Source organism: Pseudophryne corroboree, chromosome 3 (genome assembly GCF_028390025.1).
Source record: "Pseudophryne corroboree isolate aPseCor3 chromosome 3, aPseCor3.hap2, whole genome shotgun sequence".
In the NCBI taxonomy this organism is placed as follows: Eukaryota; Metazoa; Chordata; class Amphibia; order Anura; family Myobatrachidae; genus Pseudophryne; species Pseudophryne corroboree.
The window spans coordinates 580,374,952-580,389,668 of NC_086446.1; the positions used below are offsets into that span (position 1 = coordinate 580,374,952).

Below are 14,717 nucleotides of genomic sequence, written 5' to 3' on the forward strand. Positions count from 1 at the left end.
AGGGAGTGAAGAAACTTCACTCCCCCCGCCGCCGGGTTGTCCGTCAGACTATCGTCCGCCAAGCTACCGTGGTGGCCAATCGTCCAGTGTATAGGGCCCAATAGGCTGTGTACACACTTGGCGATATGCATCCGATATATAGCGTCCAATCCGGTGGATCGGATGATATATCGTTCTCATCGTCCAGTGTGTATTCACTATATCGTTAACAATGCGCGCTCCTGCGGTCGTTAACGATGTACAATATCTTTCGTTTTCACCTTGAAATGTAAAGCTATTGTACAAGACGACATGCGCCCGGATGAGAGGCAAACGATATCATTTAGCGTGTATGAACAACATTGTTTGCGGGAAAGTGGGGGGGGGGGGGGGAGAGGAGTCTTGCACGATGTCATATCTAATGTGCTATCAGCAAATGTGTACCCAGCCTTAGAGACGGGTCATAAAACTGACTTGCATCCAAATATAAACTAGTTTCCAAGTAGTTATAGTTTAGCACATATTATATATTAGAGATGTGTGTGGAGTCTCATGTTTTGGTCTCACAAAACCACCATCAAGGTGTTTTGGTCTGGAATTAAAATCAGAATCTTGGGTTTTAGAATTCTTGAAAATGAATAACAACAGCTAAAATCATAGGCGCGATGTAATGCGCTGCAATTTTTTACCCACATTCCAACTCGCACCTTCTTGCACTTTGAGACCCCTAAAATTAAGGGGTCCCCCCTCCTCCAGGCACCCAAGGGCCAGGGATGAAGCCCAGGGCTATCCCTGGCATCTGTGGATGGTGCGTGCCAGGCTGATAGCTATAAAATGTTAAAAATAAAGAAAGAAATATTGTCTTTTGCTGTGGAACTACAGGTCCCAGCAAGCTTCCACTGCATGCTGGTACTTGGAGAACCACAAGTACCAGTATGCGGGGCATTAAAGGGCCCGCTGGTACCTGTAATTCCACAACAAAATAAATATTCAAATAAACACACCGTCACAGTAAAATTTTATTAACACACACTTACACACTCATACACACTTACACATACTTACGTACATCCCACTCCGCCGTTCACGTCCCCTTCTCCAGTAGAATCCATTAGGGTACCTGTAAAAAAAAAATTATACTCACCTAATGTCCAGTGTAGATTGGTACTCTTCGTTCCATGTAGGCATCCAGGGCTTAAAAGAAAACAAACCAGAAAAAACCCGAACTACCAGATGTATAAACTGTATACAAAATAGACTGTAAATTTGTAAATAAGGCCTGCTTTTGTCCAAGAGGACTCAAGTCGCATTACATATGCATTACAGACACCATATTACAAAGGCCGTAGTCATCTTGGGTACACTACAGTAGTTACAATGAATGAACGGGTGGTCTTCAGTATGCTGCCGGATGGGATCCCGGCGACCAGCAAACCGGCGCCGGGATCCCGACCACCGGCATGTCGACACATATTCTCCCTCTTGGGGGTCCACGACCCCCCTGGAGGGAGAATAAATAGTATGGTGCCAAGTAGTGCGCCACCGAGTCCGCAAGGGGCTCATTAGCGCTCGCCCAGCTGTCGGTATGCCAGCGGTCGGGATCCCAGCGCCACTCATACTACACCCTGAATGAACACAGCACACCCACAGAAACATCATTTCCATAGATTGTTCATCCCACACATGGAAGCACCAGGCTAGGCAGCCACCTTGGGAACACTACTTAGGTTACATTGTGTGGGAACAGCAATGCATAGAGATATGGTTACACATGGACAGATACATTACATAGTAGAATATATAATATACATGCAACATGAGACCTACAGAATAATTGGTTCCACAATTTGTTCATTCCACACCCAAAAGTAACTGGTAAAGAAGCCAATTTGGGCGCTTATAGGTTACACTGGGTGAGGTAAGCAACATGTGGAGATATGACTACACTTTGGGAAGTTACAGTACAATGAACAAATTGCAATCGACAAATGGCAAGTTGCTCACAGAATCTTTAGTTCCGCACATTATTCCTCCTACCCACAAAATGACCTAGTGAGGCAGCAGTCTCAGGTGCAATGTACAGGTTACTACGGGTAGGATAAACAATACCTGGAATGTGATACATATTAGGGAACTACAAAATACAGAAGCGGAGATACTAGGGGGTATATTTACTCGATTAACAGTCCCTGGTTGTTTTTATTCTGTTGGTATTGGTTATTTAGCTTATGTTTACTAATGTGCAGGTTTTTAGAAGTGGAGAAGTTGCTCCATAGCAACCAATCAGATTCTAGCTATTATCTTCTAATAGGTGCTAGATAAATAAATAGAATCTGATTGGTTGCTATGGGTAACATCTCCACTTCCAAAAACCCGCACTTTAGTAAACATACCCTAAATAACCAATACCAACAGAATTAACACATCCAGGGATTGTTATTCTTGGGAGCACTAAATATTAAATTATGTAGCACAACAGTTGTTACACACATGCAAATTTGCAATGAAATAAAGCATCAGCAATAATTTTTTTAATGGAACACCCAAGTCAAAGTAGTACTGAGCTTAAAACATAAATTGCCAGGGCTTTGAGACAAATTTGCACCCCAGGAGGAGACACCATTTTTTCGGCATTTGAACTGCATTTACTTTGCCTGGAACAACATATTTTTCACTCTACCTATTGTATATACATTTTATTGTTTTTTTTTTAATGAAATACAGGCTTATTTTGGTGCAAAAGTTAAATAAACATCTTTTTTGTGGCTAATGTTATTAATGAACACACGTTCCCTATATCCTTAGGTACCTGATTATGAAGATCTGAATACCATAACTCTGGAAAAATTGGCTGTAGTCATGACCAGCAAAGTTAGGAGTACAAGTACCACCAGAGGCGTCACTTACTTTTAAAACACCCGGGTGGTCATTCCGAGTTGTTCGCTCGGTAAATTTTTTCGCATCGCAGCGATTTTCCGCTTAGTGCGCATGCGCACTGTCCGCAGTGCGACTGCGCCAAGTAAATTTGCTATGCAGTTAGGAATTTTACTCACGGCATTTTCATCGTTCTGGTGATCGTAGTGTGATTGACAGGAAGTGGGTGTTACTGGGCGGAAACTGGCCGTTTTATGGGTGTGTGCGGAAAAACGCTACCGTTTCTGGGAAAAACGCGGGAGTGGCTGGAGAAACGGAGGAGTGTCTGGGTGAACGCTGGGTGTGTTTGTGACGTCAAACCAGGAACGACAAGCACTGAACTGATCGCAGATGCCGGGTAAGTCTGGAGCTACTCAGAAACTGCTAAGAGAGGTGTAATCGCAATATTGCGAATACGTCGTTCGCAATTTTAAGAAGCTAAGATTCACTCCCAGTAGGCGGCGGCTTAGCGTGAGTAAATCTGCTAAAAGCAGCTTGCGAGCGAACAACTCGGAATGAGGGCCCCGGTGCGGTCGCGGGTGAAAAGGGGGTGTGGCTTCGCGGAAGGGGGCGTGGCTTCACATCCCGACCCCGTTTTCGGCACACTGTGGGTCCGGGGGATACGGGCTTCACCCGGAGACTGCTGAATCTTCAGTGCTGGCTTCTGCACTGTGACAGGAGCCGGGTTGCAGCATCCAGCTCCTGCCACTGAGCAGGAGCCGGCACTTTGGTGTCACCCCTCAGAGGGGAACACCCGGGTGCGGGCCGCACCCCCCGCACCCACGTTGTGACGCCACTGAGTACCACCATGGTCCTCCAATCACTATCGCCATCTCAGGACAGCGATAGCAGCATCTGAATTCACTTTTCTTCTATTCATTTATTTCACACTTTTTTTTTATTTAAATTAATTTGTTACTGGAAGCCCAGGAACAGCCTGGGGTGACTGTGGGTCACTTAGTAAATTTTCAAGTGTGTGTGTGTTACCTACAGTAGTTATAGAGCTGCCTGAGGCAGCCAGCAGGTGGCGCTCACAAGAAGACTCTCTATTAGTATGGCACAAGAAGGTCATATACGTAGGATAATGTATCTTACATTAACTATGTGGCATGTTGCAGCAACCCATCGCGGTGTACTGTCCGCATATTGCAACATTATGAAGTATTCAGAATAACATAGATTTTAAATATTTGGTCAAACAAATAGTCTACAGAATGTCCAAAAACACAGCAAAACTACACATGGAAGAATAGTTCAGTAGGATTAAAAGCAACAGTTTAATTATTACGGATGGGGGTTATGGGCCACTTATATCGCAGATCTTATAGCTGGTAACTGTATTATAAAAAAAAAGACAACCAAATCAAAGGGACTGCAATGCGCTCTTCCATGGCACTGAGTTACCTAACCTTTTTTGTTGACAGATGGGAGGAAGAAATGATCTGGAATAACAACCCTCACAAAGAAAATCTCATCATCTGGAAATGTTATATGGATGAGCTTCTGTTTATTTGGAATGGACCCAAGGATAAACTACACAAATATATCAAGCACATGGAAAATAATAACTATGGACTGGAATTCACGTTCCCAATAAGTAAGGAAATGGTGGTATACCTGGACCTTGAAATTTCCATTCTAGATAAATCTATCCACACAAGAACCCATACTAAGGTGGTAAGCAGTAACAGCATGCTAACAACTAAAAGCAACCATCATAAACATTGGACCCAGAATATACCAGGAGGACAATTTAGGCGAATTAAAAGAAATTGTTCGCAACAAAAGAACTTTTTTGAACAAACCAACCAAATCAAGCTACAGTTTCTGGAAAAAGGATACAAAGACCTTGAACTACAACAAGAATTGCACTAATGGAAAGAAAGGAACTAATCCAGTACAAGCAAAAATCAGACACAAATGAACTTCAGATGGCTTTAATCACGCAATATAACAGTCAACACTATTTCTTTGATGCAATTTTACAAAAGCATTGGCACATACTTCATTTGCATGAACATCTACACAAACTGCTCCCAGAAAACCACCAAATCACCTACAGAAAAGCATCTAAATCTAAAACAAGAACTAACAAAGAGTTGCATACCCCCGGAAGTATCAAATACAACAAAGACACCTTACTGTCTCAACTATATAGCTTGTAAATTAATTAAAAATAAATCCACCCAACCACTCATGGAATTTACATCAAGAAAAACTACAAGACAGTATAAAATAAAGGATTCCATTACATGTGACACAGAGGGCATTGTCTACTTACTAGAATGCCCGTGCAAATTACAAAATGTGGGCCAAACAAAAAGGAAGTTAAAAACACGAATTGGGGAACACATATACAATATAACAAAAGGATTACAGACACATGGGGGCAGGGGCGTCAGAACGTTTTTCAGTTGGGGAGGGCAAGATAAAATCTCAATTTGGAGCCCCTAATTAATGGCCACCTTAGACAGGTCAGTTGTACCTGTACGAAACTCTATGGAGTAGCAGTGAGTGAGTGACCCCGTATATACATTATGTCTGGTAGAGCTCCCTTACCCACAATATGCCCGGTAGAGGGCCTAATTCAGAACTGATCGTAGATGTGCTAAATTTAGCACATGTACGATCAGTTTCTCAGACATGCTGGGGACGTCCAGCACAGGGCTAGTCCACCCAGCATGTCTGGCTCTCCCCCTCCCCCCCCCCCCCCGCACGGGTGTGAAAGCATCGCATAGCGGTGATGATTTTGCACCTGGCTAGTATCTCCCTTCCAACGCAGACGCCGCGGCCCGCCCCCGCAACGGACCGGACACACCAGCGTTGTCTGGACCGCACCCAGCCAACGGTGTTCTTACGCCGTTGGCACGTCCTCTCCCGCCCCGCAACCACCTCTTTCTCTCAATCAGGCAGAGGTGATCGCAGCCCAGAGATGCTGTCAGCATTTCACTGGGCTACCAGGGTGCGTGCGCACTCCACAAAGGGATTCAGACTGTGATCACTGTCGCTGCAGCAATCCAGTCTAAATTACCCCCAAAGCCCCTTATATACATTATGTCTGGTAGGGCCTCTTACACACATTATGCCTGACAGAGCCCATTATATACACTGTAGAGCGTCCCCAGTGCCAGTTATACATATATGCCCCCAGTGCCAGATATACATATATGCCCCCAGTGCCAGATATACATATCTCCCCAGTTTCAGATATACATATATACCCCTGAGCCAGATATACATAAGTATATGCCCCCAGAGCCAGTTATACATACATGCCCCAGAGCCAGATATACATATATGCCCACCGCACATCACTGATATATGCCCCCAGAGAGGTAGATAGATATATATATTTTATATATATATATATATATATATATATATATCTACCTCTCTGGGGGCATATATCAGTGATGTGCGGTGGGCATATATGTATATCTGGCTCTGGGGCATGTATGTATAACTGGCTCTGGGGGCATATACTGTATGGATATCCAGCTCAGGGGTATATATGTATATCTGGCACTGGGAACATGTGTATAACTGGCTCTAAGAATATATATATATATATATACACACACACACACACACACACACACACACACACACACACACACACACACACACACATACACTCCTAGAGCCAGTTATACACATGTTCCCAGTGCCAGATACATATATGCCCCATGAGCCAGTTATACATAGGTCCCCAGTGCAAGATATACATATATGCCCCCAAAGACAATTATACATATGTCCCCACAGTGCCAGGGACACATACCCCCACAGAACGTTGGCTGGCCAGGCAGGCGGGCGGGCAATCAGGAGCGGGCGGCCCCCGCATTTTCAGTGACAGTCTCTCCCCTGCGACATCCGTGGCCGGCCCCAGCAAAGCTTGCGCATATGTAATGAGCGGCTTGACGTCATGACGCTCCGCCGCTCATTACATATGCGTGATCAGAGCAATACGGGAGGAGCAGCAGCACTGACTGTCACACAGTGACAGTCAGTGAATCGCGGTCCGCGGCTGAAGCGCCTGTTATGTGTGGCACCTATCTCAGCCGCGTACTGTGGCGGCAGGCGCCTCTCTCATGTTTGGGGGGAGCGAGCTGCCCCCTTGCCCCCTCCATTCTGACGCCTCTGCATGGGGGTATATTCAATTGAAGTCGGATCCATTCCGACATTCATTTGTCGGAATGGATCCGACTTGGGCTATTCAATGTCATCTCAATTCGACTTTTAAAAAAGTCGAATTGAGATGCAGGAGCTAGATGGGGAGAGCCACAGGTAGACTGGGCAGAGCAGCGCTACAGCAGTGGCTATATAGCCGCTGCTGTAGCGCTGCTCTCCCCAGTCTGCCCGCGGCTCTCCCCCGTCTCCCACCCCCCCGTCTCTGCCTCTCCCCCGTCCCTGCATCACAGCCGCCGCTCACGGCAGCGTCCACCCGGCTCCAGCAAGCGAGGTCTCGCTTGCTGGAGCCGGGTGGACGCTGATGTGAGCAGCGGCTGTGACACATCCTCCAGCGCTGCTCACCCCGTCTGCCCGCGGCTCCCCGTCTCCGGTGCTGCCCGTCTCCAGCACTGCCCGCCGGGAGTCTGGCTGCCCGCGGCTCTCCCATCTCCGGCACTGCCCGTCTCCAGCACTGCCCGCCGGGGGTCTGGCTGCCTGCGGCTCTCCCATCTCCGGCGCTGCTCTCCCCCCGTCTCCAGCACTGCCCGCCGGGGGGGGGGGGGGGGATCTGGCTGCCCGCGGCTCCCCCGTCTCCCCACGACTCTCCCCCCCTCTCTCCTCCACTAAGGTCCCTAATCTCAGTCCAACATTTTTTTATGTCAGACTGAGATGGTCGGAAACGGGACCAAATCCTGTCGACTTTGGCCCCGTTTCCCTCAAAAGTACGTGAGTCAGCAGCTATGCCGCCGATTCACGTACTATTCAACAAGTCGAATTCCCAGACTTGTTGAAAAAAAACAGCTGGGATTGAATAGGTCGAATCACGATTCGACCTTAAAAAGTCGAAAACTGACGTCTTTTTGACAGACGGTAGCTTGACACCAATTGAATATACCCCATAGTGTCTCTAAACACTTTTATTACCATCACCATCAAAATCCGACAGGTATAAAATTCTGTAGCATCCAAAAAGTACAGGCAAATTGGAGAGGAGGAAACATTTCTAACTCATTAAAAAAGAAGGAAACAGAATGGATCTTTAAATTGAAAACACTATAACCGTCAGGATTAAACGTGGACATCAAATGAAAGGTCTTTCTTAAATAAAAAATAAGATCTCACATTTTGAAACCTCTTTGATAAATTCATTATTTCCCATAGATATAGATCTAATTTTTATAACTTTTAACCAAACATTTGGTATACAAATATTTTGCGCAACACACATATATCTCAACCTCACATAATCTTCAATTTTTATTTAAGTTTGAGCATAATACCTAAAACAATAGGAGAGCCATGTGCTAACCACCGTTTTTTTTATTTTATTTTTTACAAACTTTGGAAAAGACTTCCGTTTTTTTAACAAAAGGAACAATAAAGTTTTTTTACCTTAAAAGAAAGAAGGCACTGAATCTGCGCCATGCTTGAGAAAGGGCATGCAGCCCAAAACGCTTTGGGGCCCAACTGACATATAACCAGAAGACCAGGTCTCTAACTACAAAGCACGCTGCACAGCCCACGAGAGCGGTGGCTGGAGCAGGGACCCGCCAAGAAAGTAAGCCAGAGTATCGCAAAAGATCAGGTTGGTAGCATAGGGAATGTTAGTTTCCAAACCACTACAAAAAGCATTATTGTGGAGCCCTCCAACTACCTGGACATCATACCTATCCCAGCCAAAGAGCTGTAAACATTAAAGTTTTTTCTTTTACAGGTTTTACGCTCCATGCTGTTTACACTGACATAACACAGCACTGCATTTCCTTAGGAAACAGTATCTGTTCCTTTGGATACAGTTTACATTTTATTATTACTGTAACAAGCACTCTGCAACTGTTTCCATTTACTCTAAATCATGGGGCTAATTCAGACCTGATCGCTAGGCTGCGTTTTCGTACAGCCTGCGATCAGGTCTAAACTGCGCATGCGTATGCACCGCAATGCGCAGGTGCAATGCACGGGTACAAAGTGGATCGCCGCTTAGCGATGGCTTTGTGCAAAGAATGCATTCGCACGGGCGATCGCAAGGCAATTGACAGGAAGAGGGCGTTTGTGGGTGGCAACTGACCAGTTTCAGGGAGTGGTTGGAAAAACTCAGGCATGTCCAAGCGTTTGCAGGGCGGGTGTCTGACGTCAATTCCCGTCCTGGACAGGCTGATGTGGTCGCAGCAGCTGAGTAAGTCCTGGGCTGTGCAGAGACTGCACAAGATCTGTTTGTACAGCTCTGCTACACATGCGTTCGCACACTTGCACAGCTAAAATATACTCCCCCAGTAGGCGGCGACTATCTGATCGCAGCGCTGCAAAAATCGCCTGCTAGCGATCAAGTCTGAATTAGGCCCTCTATTCAGAGCAGCTCATACAAAGCAAAACCCAGCAACAGCGCTGTTTTAAACACATCTAAAGCTATAAAAAAATAAGCAATGAAACTATGCATTGTGAACAGGAGTAATTTTTTTACAGTGAAAAACACATATAAAGGGAGTCAACCACATACAAGTATGTATCATTTTTTTATGAGTTTGCTTCATTATTAAGGTTATGTACAATTAGTATTTTTTTTTTAGTTTAAGGAAGGCTTGCATACGATTATAGAACATAATGCTGAAAAAGGGTAAAATCTTATTATTTTTTCCACGTGTTTTAGTGGTAAGCGACACACTGATTTTACTTGTTAGCTGCAGTCTTTGTTTTTTGGTGTGCTGAAGTCCTTTGTACATTCTTGTCACACTGCATACTCCCTTCTGGAGAGGAGATAAATGAAGTAGTGAAGTACAATTACAACTGTGACAAGACATACAAGCACAGGTACAAACCAGTGATGTGCGGTGGGGTGAGGCAGAGCCTTTCTCTGGCTCTGGTACTAGCCAGTGCCTCCTGAACCATTTACCTCATTGCACGTCCCTAGTACAAACCCATACACGTGGGTGAGAAGACAGCAAGGGATTCAGCATGACAACACTGTCGGGACAAGGGAGATGTATATGAGGCATAAGGGGAGAGGACCCTGCACGTAAGAGTTTACGTTTCTAGAGAACCTACTAAGTCTACAACTAAATGAGGGACAAAAATTTGTAATTATAAAAAAAAAACTCCTTGTACAGTATATTATGAGGTTTCCAAGTTACAATAATGGAGTGAAGATAAAATAGCAAATGTTATGATAAGAACACGCTGCTTTAAGAACCGACTTTGGAGAACATTTACTGCATATCTTACATTTTTTATGGCTGCATTAAATTATCATGACAAATCATTATCTATGTGGCACTACTCTGCTTTGAGCGCAAACAAGATATTAACCCTAATAGGTCTCTTCCCTCTAATACAGAAATGATTACATAAAACGTAACAACAATTGCCAAACTCTAATGGATACACAAAAATTAGTTAAAACAGAAGTGGCAGATGCAGAGCTGAATGTGAATTGCTCCCCAAAACTGACGCATTTTGCATTCATCAAAAAAAGCCCCAATTATGACTATATGCAAAACAGCAGCATAAAAATGAGGGAGGGTAGAAATCACTGAGGTCTCCACCAATTCCTATTCATAGTATCCACTTACTATGGGCCTGATTTATATTTGTGCACTTTGCCGATGTTTTAGCGGAGCTATTCTTTGGTACTGTGTATGCGTGAAACGCAAAGGAAAGTCTCACAGCACATGCACAAACTGTAGTTTGAGATAATTTTGAACATAACTTCTGCACTCATCGGTGGTGAAAAAGGATGGAGTAGTTCTAATATAAAGTTCAAAAATTATCTCTTTGCTGGAGATGGACTAGGATGAGTCAGTTCAGACCAACTTCTTACTTCTATTCTTTAGTTTAGTAGTTGGAGGTAGTGGCAGGCGTACCGTACTCACGTTCAGACGTGACGTTCTCCTCATATAAAGGTATCTTTAGGTTCTTGTATCTGCATGGACTTCCGAGGATCTTCTCATCCGAAGGGTGATATATAAATAACTCTATACATGGCCCCAACTCTGCAGGGTACAGACAACAGGAGTCCCACAGCTTTGATGTCTCCAACCAGGGCGTCAGAGGATGGAGCATGAGCTCACATGGTTTATTGATGCTTCTCTGGCAGAGCTTCTAAATGTAGTTCTCTCCCAATTTGACCCTCTCCAGGAGGGACACAATGCTCTGCTTCTGGAATTTTCTCTTTGAAGAACCTAAAGATACCTTTATATGAGGAGAATGTCACGTCAGAACTTGAGAACGGTACGCCTAACACTACCTCCAACTACTAAATTAAAGAATAGAAGTAAGAAGTTGGTCTGAACTGACTCATCCTAGTCCATTTCCAGCAAAGAGATCATTTTTGAACTTTATTCTAGAACTACTCCATTCTTTTTCACCACCGATGAGCGCAGAAGTATGTTCAAAATTGTTTTGTATTAATGTTTCCTTGGTTGTGGAGTGACAACCATTGAACATTTCCACTGCAGCTCTCTGAGGCGCAGCAGTTCTCTATCCATCCAATTTTTGTAGTCTGAGATAGCCAAAGGTCCTGAGAAGGCCTCTGCAATCCATAGGTATTTCTGGGAGGAGACAGAGAGGTGGTTGAAAGTGATTTTAAAGAGAGGATGGTCCCTGGAAATATTATGGAAGTTCCACGGGAGTGTCTGCAAATGTGGCTATGTTCCTAAATGCAGCACCACAGATTTTGACCATGCGATTTCCCTTGAACTCCCCAGAGCCCAGATAGGACAGATTTTGACTATCTGTACTTTCAATTTTGTCTATGCGAGTTTGAATACGCGCCAATTTTGACTATACTTTGTACTACAGCAGATACAGTAGTACACTAGATAGTGAAGATTGACTTGCCTGCACAGTCTATCTAGCCTTGCGATACCGACTCCACGGGAGTGCGCATCGGGATCGAATCAGTATAGCAAGCTGCCTAACACCTTGAGATATGCACTAACTTTCCTTAAGATTTTGACTACATAGTCAAAATCTTACAGATTTATCTCACCGTGTGTAAACGCCTTCACTCATAGTTGCCTCAATAGTGGGATGGTCTCAATCCCTGGCAGATCTGCACACTACGCAGATAGGAACATTTGCAGAGTCCATCGCAGTTATTTAGGTGGGGAGTCTGTAGGCAGGCATTAGTATATTTTCATACATAAATTGCGAATGCAATCGCAGCTGCAACTATGAATCAACTATTATGCAATTAGTTCTGACACTGTTTTCTAGTCAGATACTAAGCATAAAACAGATAACGTTTAATTTTTAGATAAAGCTAAGACAAACTTACAGATTGAAACAATTTCTCATTTTACAAAACATTTACATGCAAAAGGTACACTCAGGGCCGTTTCTTGGGGCAGGCGAGCAGTACAACCGCACTGGGCGCCCGCCGCGGCACTAACTGTGGATCCCTGCTTCCCCCTACTATTTCTCCCCGAGTAACTCGCTTGGGGGGCGGAGTTTCACGGAATGACGCGGTTGCGTCGTTACGTCACGACGCAACCCCGTCACTCCGCGAAACTTCCCCCCCCAAGCGGAGTACAGAGGGGGATCCAAGTTAGGAAGAGGGAAAGGCCGGCGCGAGGAGCAACTGGTGAGGCGGGCCGAAGAGCGGTAATCGCCTCTGTAAGTATTCTCTCTCTCTCAATGTGTAAAATGGGGACACCTGCCGTAATGTGTGAAATGGGGACTCTTGCCTGCCGTAGTGTGGGGATTAAATGTATCAAGGGCATTGCGGTATGTGGCATAATATGGTGCAGGGGGCATTACTGTGTGGGGCTTAATATGGTAGAATTTTTTTTTTCCTGTGGTGGTCGTGATCTGTTGGAGCAGGGTCAAAAACTGGATTGTGAGGTAGTCTTTTCAGAAGAGGCCACATCCATTTAGATGAGGCCACGCCCCCTTGCTGGGCGCACGTTTTTTTTTTTAAATCTAGGTGTGTGTGGGGGGGGGGGGGGGCACATTTTTTATGTCATGGGGGGCGCATTTTTTTATGTCATGGGGGGGCGCATTTTTAAATCTCGCACTGGGAGCCAAATTGGCTAGAAACAGCCCTGGGTACACTAAATGCAGGATTAAGAGCAAATAATCTTCTGTATATGTTTGAATACAGTATTCTGCCATACTGCATATTGTCTATTGACAGCTGTACATTCACTTGATTTTAAAAGGTATTAAGGATGGTAAGACGTCATTCAGTCGCGGTGGAAAATCTTGCTGCTGGCTACGATCTGTCAGTTTGTCAGATAATAGGGTGACTGCACTAATAGGCCCCATGTCATTGGCCATATTTTGCTTCAGCTCAAAGGATCAAAACAATTTGTTCATCCATGTGGTAAAGCCTCTGTATTTGCAGCTTAATTACATCTTTTAAAGAAATACCTTGATGTGTCGCAGTATCATTCCAAGTAGGTCAGACTCTTCTGTAAAAAAACAAGATCACCCTTGAAATTGTTTCTATCAAATGCCTGAGGAGCCTGTGCTGGGATTTCAGACTTCATAACATACAGTACGGTTTCATTTTCCCAAGTATACTTACTGTGTGATACACAAAGTTTGTAGGATACATACTGACCTTCAGATGATACGCTGTTGGTGTTGCACTGGTGGTATCGCTGTGAGAAATGGGCCAATATTCGTTCTCTTTCTTGCGTTTCACCCATAAGAGCCAATTCTTTCAAAAACATTCTACGATTATAAAAAAACATACATTTTCAAGTAGTCTTAAGCTTCTTATTTTATACCCACAGTATGCAATAAAAATCCATATATTTATATGGTTTCCATATTCTGGTGAAAAATGTCTTCCATATTCTGATGCAGGTTTCCTTATTCAGGTGCAACACTTTTAAAATTGCAGCACCTCTCACAATAAATGTGTCCTGCTCAAACTTAAAAACAACAAAAAAGCTCAGGCACCCGTAGGATGCCTTACGCAGACTAGGGCCACAGAAAAAAAAATGGTACGATTTTTGAAAGAAGCCCATGATCATATTATTTATGGATGTGGAGATCTCATTTAAAAAACAAACACAGTCAGCAGTTTTTCTCATATGGAGCTGCAAAGGCTAAAAAAAGACAAGCCACCCATCCCAGAGCTGAGGAGTAGGGCACAACTAATGAAACACCATGGAGATGACACATTGTCGTCTGTGCACAGAACAAGGGCAGCAGAGTTCTTTGAATGGAAAACCTTAAAAAATCTTAAAAAAACTCCAGATTGAAAATTCTAACTATTAAACCAATTAAAAAAAAAAAAATATTAGTAATGATTACAGACAGGTTTAGTGAGACAGAAAAATACCTTCTGAATTTTAAGTAGAGGTGCGTGGTTTGGATTTACTTAGATCTTAAAAATGACATTTTATTGGCTATCCAGCTGTCACATGTTTTGGATAGCCCATAAGAAAAATTGGGATAAATCTGAACACTAGTTTGGCTTTAAGAACTGGGTAAATGCAAACCTGCACATCTCTAATTTTAAGACAGTAAAGCCTTTATTTAGGTTTTTTTAATCATTTTAAGCATAGATTTATGCAGCTTCTGTGCAGGTTCGACCTATAAATGTAAAGCAACACTAATATAAAGTGCACATGTATGGGAATACTAGGGCAGAGACAGGTACGATATCAATGTAGACAAGAACACCCACATCTGAATTGGGGGAGGGT

At 44.0% G+C, this 14,717-nt stretch overlaps 1 protein-coding gene across 3 annotated transcripts in view; it reads right to left on the bottom strand.

The window, feature by feature from the left end:
- PSD (pleckstrin and Sec7 domain containing) overlaps positions 1 to 14,717 on the bottom strand; it is a 747,912-nt gene that overhangs the window by 374,068 nt on the left and 359,127 nt on the right. For all 3 annotated transcript variants that reach the window (XM_063961403.1, XM_063961401.1, XM_063961402.1), the window contains one exon: positions 13,622 to 13,734. In XM_063961403.1, coding sequence (XP_063817473.1) covers positions 13,622 to 13,734 — 113 coding nt within the window. The remainder of the gene's footprint in view (positions 1 to 13,621; positions 13,735 to 14,717) is intronic.